Source organism: Marmota flaviventris, chromosome 7 (assembly GCF_047511675.1).
Source record: "Marmota flaviventris isolate mMarFla1 chromosome 7, mMarFla1.hap1, whole genome shotgun sequence".
Taxonomy (NCBI): domain Eukaryota; kingdom Metazoa; phylum Chordata; class Mammalia; order Rodentia; family Sciuridae; genus Marmota; species Marmota flaviventris.
This window is the reverse complement of record NC_092504.1, coordinates 2,520,073-2,534,853: the sequence shown is the minus strand read 5'-3', so window position 1 is coordinate 2,534,853 and position 14,781 is coordinate 2,520,073. Positions and strand designations below refer to the sequence as shown.

At 43.8% G+C, this 14,781-nt stretch overlaps 1 protein-coding gene across 7 annotated transcripts in view; it reads right to left on the bottom strand.

Annotated features, from left to right (window-relative positions):
- Fam193a (family with sequence similarity 193 member A) overlaps positions 1–14,781 on the bottom strand; it is a 148,052-nt gene that overhangs the window by 56,969 nt on the left and 76,302 nt on the right. For all 7 annotated transcript variants that reach the window (XR_011707938.1, XM_071614093.1, XM_071614094.1 and 4 more), the window contains 3 exons: positions 13,181–13,415; positions 9,166–9,290; positions 2,720–2,867 (listed from right to left, as the gene is read on the bottom strand). Coding sequence is in view for 6 of the 7 variants with exons in the window: in XM_071614093.1 (XP_071470194.1) it covers positions 2,720–2,867; positions 9,166–9,290; positions 13,181–13,415 (508 nt within the window). In the remaining variant the exon portion in view is untranslated. The remainder of the gene's footprint in view (positions 1–2,719; positions 2,868–9,165; positions 9,291–13,180; positions 13,416–14,781) is intronic.

Below are 14,781 nucleotides of genomic sequence, written 5' to 3'. Positions count from 1 at the left end.
CTATGGATTCAGGGCCCTTCCATGCACCTCTCACAAGTAGCTCCTCTGGTAGCCTTGAGGCCCTTGTCATCCGCAGTGGCCCTTCCCTGGGTCCAGGAGCCCCAGTGCTCCTGTCTCCGTTACCAGCTGCAATAGCCCTGCTTCCTGCACCTCACTCCCTCTCCAGCTCCTCATCAGTTTCCTTCCACCATTCCCTTGAGCCCCAATGATAAGATCTACCCATAGTTTGAATCTTAGATGTTCCGTAAACATTCATCTGTTAAAGGCTTGTTTGCCAGCCTGTAGCACCAGTGGAAGGTGACAAAACCTTGAGGAGGTGGGGGCTAATGGGAGAAGTTAGATCATAGGGGTACATTCTCCTCGAAGGGGATACTGGGACCACAGCTCCTTCTCTTCTCTCTTTGCTTCCTGGCTGCCATGACTGTGCCTCTGCAGGCTCAAAGCAACAGGGTCAACCATAAACTCCACCCTCTGAAACCATGAGCCACAAACTTTTCATCCTTATGAGTTAATTATTCCAAGCACTTTGTCATAATAACAGAAAGCTGACTCAAATCTAGACTCCCCCCCCCACCCGGTTTTCCTTTATAGAATACTGATGATCTGACACCCCAGTAAACCAGAGTTTCACTGCTTCTCTCTTACCTTGTTACCTTCCACAAACTACTATGTACAGCTATCCTGGGGTATTCTCTGTAGGTGACCCTTAAGCAGCTTATCACAATGCAATTCACTACACAAGGGACTACTTCTTGCAGTTTTGTTTTTTTTTTTTCCCCCAAAACAAAGCAAGATCCCAGAAGCTCCAGAGACTAAGGAAGGAAGATTGGGAGTTCAAAGCCAGCTCAGCAAAAGTGAGGGCACTAAACAACTCATTGAGACCCTGTCTCTAAATAAAATACAAAATAAGACAGGGGATGTGGCTCAGTGGTCAAGTGCCCCTGAGTTCAATCCCCAATACCCACTTCCCCCCACAAAAAAAAAGCACAAAAAATTTATTTGGAATTAATGGAACACAAAACTGAAGGGAAACAATTTAAGCAGAGCTCATGAGGCAGATCCAGAATTGTAGCCTGCTGTCAATTTTCATGGTCCTGCACAGAACCCATGTCAAGTAGATCCCCCAAGGAACAGTGACCTCTGTGTAAGGATCCCTCTGCACTGCCACAGCTCAAGAGCCTGCTACAGCTGACCTCCCTGTCCCAGCCCCATTTTACCTCCTGGCTCCTGATCTATTACAAGCCACAGCAAACTCCAGTCTAAACAGAAGTCTCATGAAGCAGACTCTTCTGTGTGCCGACAGCAGAGGGGAAAGCAGTTAGCTCTCCATATCCTCTCTGCTGTTCCTTTCATGTGAATAGCTGCTGGCTACCTGAATGCTCAGGCCTGGTGGCTGAGGCTGCAGAGAGAATGCTGCAGCTCTACTCATGATCTGCTTGTCTGGCCCTCCTCACCCAGGCAAGCCACAGGCAGAGCTTCATGACTACCTGACCTGCTCCAGCATCAGCCCAACTGACACTGTTGAAGTGGCTTGGGAACAGCCCTGCTCCAACAGCAGCCTGAAGTAAGACAACACTGCTCAGTGACAAGGCACAGCTAGAGAGCAAGTCTTTGATTGCACAACCAGACAAAAACATGATTCAGGGTCACATCCATGCTGAAGAAAACTCAAAGCAACAATGGTTCTCCCAAATTCTGCCAGTGACCACAGGACAATAGGGAGAAAGCTGTAGGAGCTGATTAGTCCCACTGCCCTGCCTCTCTATTGTGCATGCAGTGCTCAGGGTGAAGCCCACTGCAGTGATGAAGGTGAAGGGCAGAACAACAATGAGCAAGAGACTAAGCAATGGCAGTAAGGCAACTGCCACATAAAGCAAGGCCTGAGCTCCCCAAACAGTGAGATGGCTTACAAGAGAAGTGAGCACATACCAGTGCCGTCCTCCTTCCTTATGGCTGCTTAATGCTCAGATAGGGACAAAAGCTAACAAAGGGCTTGGTCAGCTTCTAAGTGGCACTAACAATCCTGGGATAGACTTAGAACCAGTACACACCTGAATCCAGAACCACAGCTCTATTTTTGCACAAATAGTCTGAAAAGCATAATACAGAGCTCTGTCGTTTTTCCTTTTTACTCCTCCATACCAATGACATTTAAAATAAGACCACTTTGACTTCCTTGCCTGATTCTACTAGAGGTTCTTGAAAGTTAGGAGGCCGGGGTTGGACAGGAGGGGATAACATCTCAAAGACTTGCTCAGAGTCTGTCCCCTCCTGAGGGGCTCTGGCCACATAGTGCAATGTCCCTGCACGTCCATCTCCAGCAGGCATGGCCTGCGCCTCCCAGCTCTCCTCCAGCTTCCTTAACACTTTCATGTGTGTCTGTGCTCCCTTTCTGGATGGTTCAGGATGAATGAAGAGTAGGCTCTGAATACCACAGTGTTCAGTAAAGGCTTCTGGAATTACAAGGTCTGGTGGCTTCCTAAAGTCCCCAAGATTCCTGCATGAGTACAGACTATGCAAGGGATGGTGTACACACCCTGGCTGAGGTGGACCTGACCAACTGCCACCACCACATCACCAGTACAGCTCTGCTAGGAAAACTATCTGCTGCAGTGAGGTGTCCAGGGCCTCTGCCAGGAAGCCCTGCTCCTCCACTGTAGAGAGCCCCCTGGCACACACCCTGTCAATGCACAGGCTGTGCCTCTGGCACAGTGCTCACCTGCTCGTCCACATAGGCATCAATCCTCTTCTGGCACTCCAGCCACTGCTCCGCGACTCTGCGCAGCTCCTCCTCAGAGCGCTGGAACCTCTGCAGCAAGGTGCTATATGTGTCTTCATTGCAGGTGTCATGTGTGGTGGTCCCCAGCCTAGGAGGGAGGAGGCCTTGTGACAAGAGAGCCTCAAGACTCCAGCTGGGAAGCAGAGGTATACCTGCCACGACAGTCTACCTGGGTCGTCTCAAAAACACAGTAATGCCACTACATACCACAGCAGGGCTGCAGTGAGGGCCCAATAGGTCACAGATGCAAGGTACCCAATAAAACCTCACATAAAGGAGATACTCAAAGAAAGAAGAGTTCCTAAGAAAAGGAATTAGTAGGGAATAATGCCATCCCCAAAAGACCACGGCTATGGTTCAGTTTGCTGCACATGGGGTCATGAACTATTTTTTTCCTATTGAAATACAGACACAGAGAAAACAGAACATTTACTGAGAGAAAAAAATTTATACTTGGTTTTCAAATAAAGCAAAACAGAAAATCAGATTCAAATGAAGAGATACAGCTATACTGTGTTAAGAACAATGGTAAGATGGGAAATGAAGGACATACAGGTGGGCTGGAGAAAAAATATGCAGATTTCTGAAAAAGAGGACATGAAGCAAGATAGTGGTTTGGGAGAGAGAAGATGGCAGCTCAAGGGGTGGTGTGGAGCTACATAGAGATTCTCACCAGAAAAATTCATTTCGTTAATACGTAAGTACACCAACACATTTTAGCTGGAATACAGAGTTCTCAACATTGATTATTCAGAATCAAAGACTCAAGCTGGGAAGCAGAAGTATGCCTGCTTTACATTTATACCAGAAACATTTATATCAGAAACACAAAGAGCACCAGGCGCAGTATAATCCCAGCAGCTCAGGAGGCTGAGCAAGGAAGACCACGAGTTCAAAGCCAGCCTCAGCAAAAGCAAGGCACGAAGCAACTCAGCGAGACCCTGTCTCTAGATAAAATACAAAACAGGACTGGGGATGTGGCTCAGTGGTTGAGTGCCCCTGGGTTTAATCCTCAGTACACTCCCTGTCCTGAAAAGAAAAGAAACACAAAGACTTAAGTGCAAGGGTAGACATATAAGCACTGTTGATATAAAAAAAAAAAACTGGGAGTTAGCCACAGAGAACCATAAAATAATTATGGGATGTCTAGGTGAAGGGATATAAGACAAAATTGTAAAATTTGTAGTTATCTATTCATCCACACATATACATGTATGTTTTAAAATGAAAATATACCTAGATACAATTACAGCATGCTTAAAAATGTGCATGAGTGGGCTGAACACGTAGCTGAGAGGTGAAGTTCTTGACTAACAGGAGTGAGGCTCTGGGTTTCATCCCCAGTAATGAAAAAAAATTATGTGGGGCTGAGGCTATGACTCAGTGGCAGAGCCCTTACCCAGCATGTATGAGGCACTGGGTTGAATTCTTAGCACCACATAAAAATAAACAAAATAAAAGGCATGCTGGCCATCTACAACTACAAAAAATAAACAAATATTAACAACAAACAAACAAATGTATGTGGCAGAACACAGGAAAAATGTGTAAGAAACATCAAAGTGATTACAGTGCTTTTTTTCTTTATGATTTTATATATTTTCAGGATTTTATCTATGGTAACAATCTAATAATTTTATAATAAAATCACTAGGCCCTGTGGCACTTGCCTGTCTAAAGGCTAATTAGATAATTAGATTAATTAGGATAATTACCAAATTTGAAGAGAGCTTGGGCAAACACAGTGAGACCCTGTCTCAAAATAAAAAGAAAGAAAGGCTGGGGGAATAGCTCAGTGGTAGAGTGCCTCTAGGTTCCATCCCTAGTACTGGAAAAAATAAAATAAAGCCATTTTAAATTAAAATCTTGTCACAGGTAGAAATAAACAGAAACAACTCACTCTTTTCCTTTTATCTGGGAGGTCCATGGGGAAATACTGCATAGAGAGGGAATCTGCAACCAAACCCCCTGGTTGCAAACCCTACCTACACACATGGATGACAGCCATGTAGAAGCACGCAGAAGTTGTTAGGGAACAACGCAGGAAACAGAATACTGATGCACACAAGGACAGTGAGCAGTGCAAGCATCAAGTCTCCTAAGACTCTCCCTCTCAGGAAAAACAGCTCCTCAAGATATGGCTCTAGTGACACCATCTTTCTCTTCTGGGTTCTGTACCAATGCCTAGCATGACCCCAGACCTCAAGAACACAGCCTTGCCTCTTGCCACGCTGTGGCTGTGAAGTAGAGATCTTCTGTAGACTCTGGTGGCCACCAGCCTTGCTCCTCTCATGAATGACTTCCACTCTTCACACAAAGCTCATTCTATGTGTAATTCCATCTGGCCCCCCATTCCACCTGCTCCTACCAGAAGTAAGCACACATCTCTTCCAATTTATAGGACACTGATTATTTTGAGCCACAGGAGGGCAGAGGAGACAGGGGTCCTGGAGATTTCTTTGCTGGTATAATGTGAGAGCTCCATAAGTGTGTTCATGAAGGACCCAGATTATGGCACCTCTATCTTTTCAAAGGACAAACAGTTCTTTAACAGGTAAGTTGTCAGGAAAAAGAGGGTGCTGCTACAGATTAAGACTTTCAAAAGACAAAGGGGGAAAAGGATAGAATGGGAGTTACTGTTTGGTGGTTACAGAGTTTCTGTTTGAGGTGATGAGACAAAGTTTTGGAAATATGTAGCAGTGATGGCTATAAATAAATGCTAAATAACCATACACTTAAAATGGCTAAATTGGGAGATTTTATATCAGATATATTTTATGAAATTTAAATTAAAAACTATGCAATATGCTAACAGCTACTGAATTGTATATTTTAATTGGTAAATTGCACAATATGCACTTGTCTCAATAGAGCTATTCACATAAAAGAAAAATAACTTTCTTAAACTATATCAAATTCATTTGGATGAGGACACCTTTGGGGTAGACAATTCATGTTTAAAAACAAAACAAAAAGCCAGGTGAGATTAAGAAAGGAAAAACACACTTGGCTATCAAGAGGAGAATGGCTACAGTGACAATTCTGGACAAAGAAACTGATGTGGAGGGGCAGACATGGGTGCTGCTCTAGACACTTGCCTTTCAGCAGTTAATTAAACTCAATGTGTGCTTTGCGCAGTCCTCCCTATCTTTTCAAAGAAGTCAAACAGGCCCGGAGATGAAGTGCTAGTATTAAAATACAACTGCTGTATTTTGCTGCTTAGGGAGTATTGTTTACATATAATTTGTGTCAAGAATTTTTATGAGTTGTTAAAATCTGTTTGTTCACTGGAAACTCAAGTCTATATCCTTCTCAGATCCAACAGTGGAGTCCCCATGGGACGTCAAAGGACTGCTTTATCACCATCACCATGCCTCATCTGCTCCTGGAACTCAGAGATTGTAGCAAGAACCTCAGAATTAACATTTAAGACTATAAGACACTGCTGCTCTTTAGAGTCTATCCATTTTATTCCTGATGAGAAATAAAAAATCTAGAACATGGGCACAGGGGAAAAAAAAAACAAGAGCTTTATAATGCCTTTCAAGTTTCTGTCACCATCCCATAGTATGATGACAAGCCCATCAAACCTGCTGGTTCACAGTAGCAGGATGGATAGCTTCAGGTGAATGTCTACCTCTTGGCTTAGAAGACAATGAGTTCTTCACTTCAACCTCAGCTTCCAAAAAGTTCCCAGCTCCTTTTCTTTTCTTCTTCTTCTTCTTTTTCTTCTTCTTTTTTTTTTTCCTTCACTATTGGGGATCCAACCCAGGGCCTCACACATACTCTCAACTCCTTTTTCTTCTGTGACACTCACAATTAGTGTATTAAAATCTTTTAAACAGTGGACACAGGAGCAGGAGTTGGTGGGTGGACTGTGTTTCCTGTCCGGGGGCCTTGCAGGAGGGGCTCTGAGAGCCATGGCACCCACTGGACCACCAGCATGCCTCCCTATACAAGGGCCTCAGAGGCTGCACTAAGCAACTTCATTTACAAAGAACCCCCCCCTGGGTGTGATCCCCAAATGGACATACAGTCAAACACCTGCACAGACAGTTTGGGGAAGCCCAGGGATCCCGGCCATGGCATGAACATGTGTCTCTGTGCCCTGTGGACAGGAGTGCTGTGTCTGAGCCTCTGTGCTAAAGGCTTCTCCCCTGTAGTTAGGGGATAATGATCTCTGCCTCCTTGGGCTTGTGCAGAATAGATTTATTAATAAACATGAGGTACTGAGAGCACTGCTCACCACACCGCCAATGCTATGGAAAAACCAAAACAAACAAAACACACACACAAAAAAAAACAGTGGACACAGAGGGAAAGAGTAGCTGGGAAGCAGGCTGTGGCTGAATGCTGGAAGAGTTAGGCACACCTGCGAGTGCCACGCCATGCCTGCACAACACCTTTCCATCAATCCCTCTAACCTCCCTTTTTTTTGTTTTAAACGATATTAATCTCACTTAAATATCATTTATTTAAAATAGTATTTTTCTCTCCTTTTTCAAATTGAAGGCTGCAAAAAATAAAAGCAGTGCTTTCTTAGGTGAACTGTTCTTATCTTTCACATTGCAAAACCTCAGCAGGCACAAGCCACACCTATCCTACTTCATACAAAACAGTCCTCCCGTTTAATCAAATAAAACTACTGGACATGACATTGGTTTTAGAAAAGTGCTGGATGTAGGAAAGCCAGGTATGCTGGAGTTACTTTAAGTAAAAAGGTTGCTCCAACTAGGGCATCTTTGCTTCCTCAAGGAAAAACTGCAGATAAACCCAAAAGAAAACAAGATGATGATCAGGAAGATAACCAAGAAGGTCAAGCAGTCCTCCAGGTCCCTGACCTTGTACACCGAGCAGTCACCAGCAATGGAGTTGGCAGAATATGGGGTGACCTATCAATTCTAAATGCTGAAGACCCTGGGGTGATGAGGAAGGATAGAGCAGTGGCCCAGGGAATGGCAAGGAAGACACCTGACTGGACCTCCAGGTTGTAAGTGGAACTGCTCCTGTAGCAAGGACTTGTGGTCCAAGACCACTCAGACTTGCTGACCCAACAGGGATGGCAGTGGCCTAGTGGGCTCAGCCCTGTGAAGTGCACCACCAAACTGCTTTTGAGGCTGTTCTTTGTCTAGAAATGAGGTTGTAAAATGGGGGACAGTTAAGGGCCAGCCCTCAAATAAAATTTGGGAACATATGCAATGAACACTACATCAATACCTGGGTTTTAAGTTTTTTTGTTTTTTTTTTTTTAAAGCAGACTGATAGGTAAATCAGAGTGATAATTTATTACAAGCAGCTCCTCCTGCTTTTTTTGGTGGCACTAGGTATTGAACCCAGGGCCTGGCACATACTAGGCAAGCACTCTACTACAATAAATACATATATCCCCAGCCCCCTGTTTAGTTATATATTGAGACAGAGTCTCCCTAAGTTATCAAGAATGACCTCAAACTTGCAATCCTCTTGCCTCAGCCTGTTGAACTGGAATGACTAACATGTGCCACTATACCCAGGTTGTGGTTCCCCTTCCTTGCCAATCTATTCAAACTACATTTTGGTATAGCCAAACAAAAATGGCTATTGTTAGGTGTATCTAGAATATGCAGTTAACAGGTAGGAAAAACAAAATCATACACTGGGGACTAAGGTAGCTCTCACATGACTCCACTCTGCTAAGCAACATCAGATGAAAGAGAGGCATGCTTCCTAACCCAACACAGTACCTTCAGGGCAAAGAGAGGCATGCTTCCTAACTCAACACAGTACCTTCAGGGCAACGCACACCCAGCCCCCAGCCCCCTCACTTGCTCCAGTTCATGCCCCACAAATGCCCACAAGTGAGTTCTGCACTATTATGTTTATGTTGACATGAGGAAGCCACCTGGATATTCCATATCAGGAAGATGAATCCAGGAGACAAGCAGAGATGCAGAGCTGGAGCATGGAGGGCACATTTCCAAGAGATGGTAACATATGCCTAATGCTCAAGACAGCCTGCATGCTCACACCTGGGCCCTGCCTCCTTCTCCGACCTCCCCTGCACATCCCTAAACCACAGAAGAACCACAGCATTCCTGCCAGATAGAGTGAGTCCTGCCAAGGGAAAGCATCTATTACTGTAGCTTTCCTATATTTATGAGGAGTTTGTAGTGTTAATTCTGAGTGGCATTTATATTGGTTTATTACTTAAAAATTTAATTTTATTATTCCTTAGGTTTTGAGTTTTCTGCCCAAACTGTCTTTTTCCCTAGGCCCTGTGATATTTTTTCTGCAAGAAGGTCCAAGCACACATAGATGAAGTGGTCTCTAGGCGCACACACACACACCATATCACAGGAAAACTGTACTGTCACACCACAGGATGTACACAGATTAAGAACAAGTACCTGATCTGTGACACCAATGCTGGTAAGTTGCTCTGGAGAAGTGGCTCCGAAAAGACCAGATTTTCAAACAGGTGTTTATTATGCAGTTCCCAGGTCACCTGGAATTTTTTCAAGTGTTCATTTTCCTAGTTAATAAAAAAAAGTAAAAAAAAAAAAAATAATAATAATAATAATAATAATAATTAAAACACACACGTACCCCCAACCCCCACACACACACAAAAAGGAGGCAGTGAAATGATGAAGACTTGAAATCTCCAAGAAGGATTTCCTTCCCACCCCACAAATCCTCTACACAGGTCCAGAACATTCTGCTTGTGAGGAGTCACTTCTCCCTGTGAGTCCCAAAGCACACACTGAATTACTGAGTCAGATCTCCAATTTTAGTGACATGAGTCTCCATCTCATTTCCCTTCTAAATAAACTCACACACATAAAAAGGGCAGCAGGTGCACACACAGATGAAAAAAAGACAGAGGAAGAAAACATACTTGGTTGACATTTCTTACAATTAATTAGGCTTTCAAAGGTGTCAGAAGCTCTACATTTCAAATAGTGTTAATGAATATAAATCCTTTGATGTCAAAAGACAATCATTTTCTTGCCTATCTGAGAAAGCACTCATTCTGATGGATGCAAATAATTTCTTTTCTAGTGATACTGTGGCAAAGAGAAGGTTTTTCGCTTTCCTAATTAGCGTAAGCAAAATCATTAACTGCTTTAGACAATGCTCTCAAACACTGGGCCACACTGGCTACCACCTCATTCTGCAGCAGTGCTTCTTGTCTCCACTGATACTCACAATGATCTTCCAGCTGTCACCTCTGCCCTCAGTCTAATTCCTAGGAACCTCTCAGTGATAGCTATACCTCCTCCCTGTATCCTTTTACTTTTGGTATCAGGCATTGAATCCAGGGGCATTTAACCACTAAGCCACATCCTCAGCCGCCTCCCCCCTTTTGTAAAATATATATATATTTTTAAGATGTACATGGGACACAATACCTTTGTTTTATTTGATAATTCTCATGTGGTGCCAGAGTTCAAACCCAGTGCCTCATGCATGCTAGGCAAGTGCTCTACCACTAAGCCACAACCCAGCCCCACCCAGCCCTTTTTTATATTTAATTTAGAGTCAGGGTCTCCCTGAGTTGCTTAGGGCCTCACTAAGTTGCTGAGGCTGGCTTTGAACTCATGTTCCTCCTATCTCAGCCTCCCAAGCTGCTGGGAATACAGGCATGTGCCACCATACCTAGCTCCCTGTATCCTTAAGCTCTCTATATGTCCCAATTCTTTTTTCCTTTGAGCTACATCCTGTAGAATTCCTTTACCTCTTTCCAATCCACAAATTCCCTTTTCAGCTTCTTAGTTTGTTTAATCTATCCATTAAACTTTTTTTAATTATGCCTTTTTATTTTTAGTTTTGTTTTCCCCCAACCCCAAGTCTGGATGATCCTTCTTTATTTTATTTTTTAAAATATTTTTTTAGTTATACATGGACACGATATCTTTATTTTATTTATTTATTTTTATGTGGTGCTGAGGATCGAACACAGGGTCTCTCATGTGCAACGCAAGCACTCTACCACTGAGCCACAACCCCAGCTCATGGATGATCCTTCTTTAGAGCCTTAATTCAAAATTTCAAATGTTTAGGGCTGGGGTTGTGGCTCTCTGGTAGAGTGCTCATCTAGCGCGTGTGAAGCCCTGGGGTTCAATCCTCAGCGCCATATAAAAATAAATAAATAAAACAAAGGTATTGCATCCAAGTACAACTAAAAACCAAATATTTTTTAAAAATTTTCAAATGTTTTTATATCTGTACAGTAAACAGTTATATTCTTTGAAATGTAAACATCTTTGGTATATAATCCTGCTTGCTGTTTCTGCTGGCTCTCAGTTGTGCTATCTTGAACCATGTGTTTTATGTTTTTTTTTTTTAAACTATGAGCCGCTTCAGTATCACCATACTACCCCCTACAAAAACCATAAAAGAGAAAGAAGAATAAAAAGAAATTTATGAGCTGCTTATAATGGAAATCTCCAAGAAGGAGATTTTGAGAGCATTGTCTAAAGCAGTACAGTATAAAAGAATGCTATGCCAATTCTTTGAGGTGGGCCCAGAAGGCCAAGCCTCTAGAGATACATGCTGCTTGACTTTGCCAAAAGCCTTGGACCTCTGCAGCCTAACTTCCAGGCTTGAGCTACCTGCACCACACCAACAGCAGGGGCTTATCCTGCTAACCTAAATGTGTAATGGTTTTTAGTTAAAAATTCTCTGGGAGATGGTACTTCTCTGTCATATCCACTCCAAGGTCATGATGGAAACATTCTTGCATCCCTTCCAGTCCCTGGAGTTTGTCCTTCACCCTCTCACTGAGGTTGTAATGATGGAAAGCCTGCCCTTATTATTATTATTAGCCAATCCCATCCTGGGCAAGACTGATGCTGTATCTTTCTCAGGATGAAAGGAAAACCATAGAGCAAATGTTGACATCTAAGCACATGTATTTCTTAGGAATCCAGGTTTCAACTGATTTTTTTTTTTTTTTACCACTACGACTTCTCTTGACATCTCATGACATCTTAGTCCTATGTCTTTAAAAAAATTTATCATATTTTCTATTAACCACTAAGTGCACCTGTTTCCCTTGGGAGGAATGGTTCAGGGTATACTATATGCTGTATCTCATATATAGAGACAAAATAAAATAGAGCACTGGTTCAAATTAATTTTTGTTGGTTTCATACAACACTGTTCTACTCTGACTACCCAAGGAAGGCCAGGATGCTGGCAGCACTTTCTGGAGAGCATGCTCTCTCAGAGAGTCTGGACCAGGCCTAGGCAAGAAGGACAGTATCTTAACCTGTGCCAACATTCTCTCAGAAGATAGGGGAAGGTGCAAGGTGCTCCTCAGAGGCGCCAGGTCTGGAACTGAACCTCTGAAGGACAAGCAGGCTCTCTAAGTGGAGGTGGGAGAAGCAGGCAGGCTGTCCTTGGAGCCCTTAGGTCTGGAGGTAGGATTACTGTGCCCCTCCTGTCATATTCACCTGGCCAGCTCCAGTGACAACAGACGCCTCCTCCAGGCAGTCCTTACAAGTATAGCAGTGGTATGATGCAGGGGAGCTGAGAGAGGTCTACAACCCCGGCAGTGACTTACCAAGTGTTGTGTAGGTGAGTTTTTCTGGCAAGGTTCATCAATTTTAGAATTAGATAAAGACTGCTTAAAATCTTGAGAACCAATGATTTCAGAATGTAGTTTCACCACTAAGCAGCACCAAAACTAGCTTGCTGAAGTATCACTTAATCATCAAAGTGCTGAGGAAAGACACTCCAGAATGACCAGTGAGTGGCTGAAGCTGCCATGGCTGGTCACTGGGGAGCCCGGTCTCCTTCGAGCCACAGTAACCACATTTCCACTTCATGCCTCCTTCAATTCAGTGGCATTTATTTTCTGAGATGGTCACTTGTGCCCTTTGCTAGGGCTGTATGGTCCCTGCAGGAGTGGGCATCTTACTCAAGTTCCTAAGCCTGTCCTTGCTGGGTGCTCGGCTGAGGGCAATGTATGTGTGTGTGGAAAAATGGAAGTTCTCGTTGCACACAGGCTGCTCTCTATAACCCTCACACCCTCAAGTACACCCATCAAACACAGCACTAGCTGTTGACAGTCACAACAGCATTAACAACCCAGAATACTAAAGACTCCCCTTCATCTCCCTGTTAATGCCCAGCTGCTCCTCATGCAGCATATATCCCCATGACTTGCTTCTTTGCCTCAGGTCTCCCCAAATAGTACTTCCATGCTTTGTCACCAGGACACCAATCCACTCAATGCTTCTATTTAGTGGCAAAGTCAGAGGACTAACCCTAACACTAATCCTAGCCTTTGCTGACCTTGTGGAGTGGCCTGTGGCAGTCAGCCCCTCAGCCTCAGGCACCTCTTTTCACCACATACTTCTGCTCTTTAGTTCACCTTCTCAGCAACCTCACAGAAAAAGGGGTGACATCTCTTACCAGAGTGCTGAGGAAAGTGCTGATGGAGCGTGCGGCCTGGCAGAGAGCGCCATACTCCTCGAGGAGAAGCGAAATGAAGTGGTGTGCCTGAGGTGGGCCCTGCAGGCCAGATGGCGCCTTTGTCTTTGCTGCGGCTGACAACTGCCGAAGCAGGCGGACCTTCATCTCTAGCACATACTCCCGGGCTTGCTGCTCCAACCGTTGGTATAGCTGGTAGGGGTCCCGCTCACAGAGCCTGCACAGAGAGAGTCACACTTAGCCCTCACCTGTCCACACCAGACAAGGATGGAACAGTCTTCATATCAATGAGCATCTTTTCTAAAGCCTTTCCATAGGTATCTACCTGTCAACCGCAGTGGTCTTCTTCCTCACCAGGACCTATGAAAGGCATCATCACATGCCTTAACAGATGAAGAACCCAGATACAATGTTGCCAAAGAACAAACAGAAAAACTGACATTTCCTTAGCACTGTTTATGCACTTGTACTCACTTGGCCAACCCACACATAGGAGCTCTGCTTCATGCCCCACTGTCCAGACCATCAAAGCTACCCAAGCTGGGGACAGTGTCTGAACTCCAACAACCAGCAGATGACAGGGCGCATGACCTGCTTCAGAGCTGGCTCCAGAAATAAATTCAACTTGCGATTATTAACAAAAGGTGGGACTAAGGCACCTAAACCCAACGAGGGTGATACCAGGCTACAGGACTGGGCATTTTCCTTCCTTCTAGGAACTCAGGGTATAAGCAAAATGTTTGCTATTTTTAAAATCAGAGGAAAATTTAGAGAGTTTATCCTATTTTAAAATTATCCCAACAAAAAAGCAACAGCCAAGTATGGTGGCACAAGCCTGTAATCCCAGTGAGGCAGGAAGACCACAAGTTTAAGGTCAGCCTCAACAATTTAGTGAGACTTTGTCTTAAGAATTTTTAAATACTTAAAGAAAAAGCGGGCAGGCTGGGGTATAGCTCCATAATAGTCCACAAGACCCTGCAATCAACATCTACCCCTGGGGGAGAAAGGGGAGATAAACCAATACATATATATGAAATACTGTAAGTTAAGAGCAGGGGAAAATCCATGGCCACCACTAGCCACAACAGCAATGAACACTGTCATGAATCTCCTTTCAAACATGGAGATCACCCACTTTTAAGACTTGTTTACAGTGTCTGGCATCACTGTGATTAAGATGCCACTTCTATTAACTGTGCACTTTTGAGATGCCTCTAGATGGAAGCCTGGGACCACTGTTGCAAGAATCAAACTGACTGTCGGTAATATGTCAAAGGAGAAACCAGCTGAGCTCAGCACCTATTAGAAATGAGTTGTAAAATGTATTCAGCAGTAGATTCTTTCACCTTTTAGCACATTATGTCAAAAGAGAACATTATAAGATGTCACCTGTTCCATTTTGAAATTGCCATACTACCTAGTTTGTAAAAGACAAGAGACAAGGAAAGCCTTGTATAAAATGTGGTTAAAGTTGCACAAATTCAAAGGACTCCCACTATTGTTGGTATATTTCAAACAGACCAATTAATTTTTGTAGCATGATAATTCTAATTTAAATTATGAGCATAAGAAACTATCCCCCT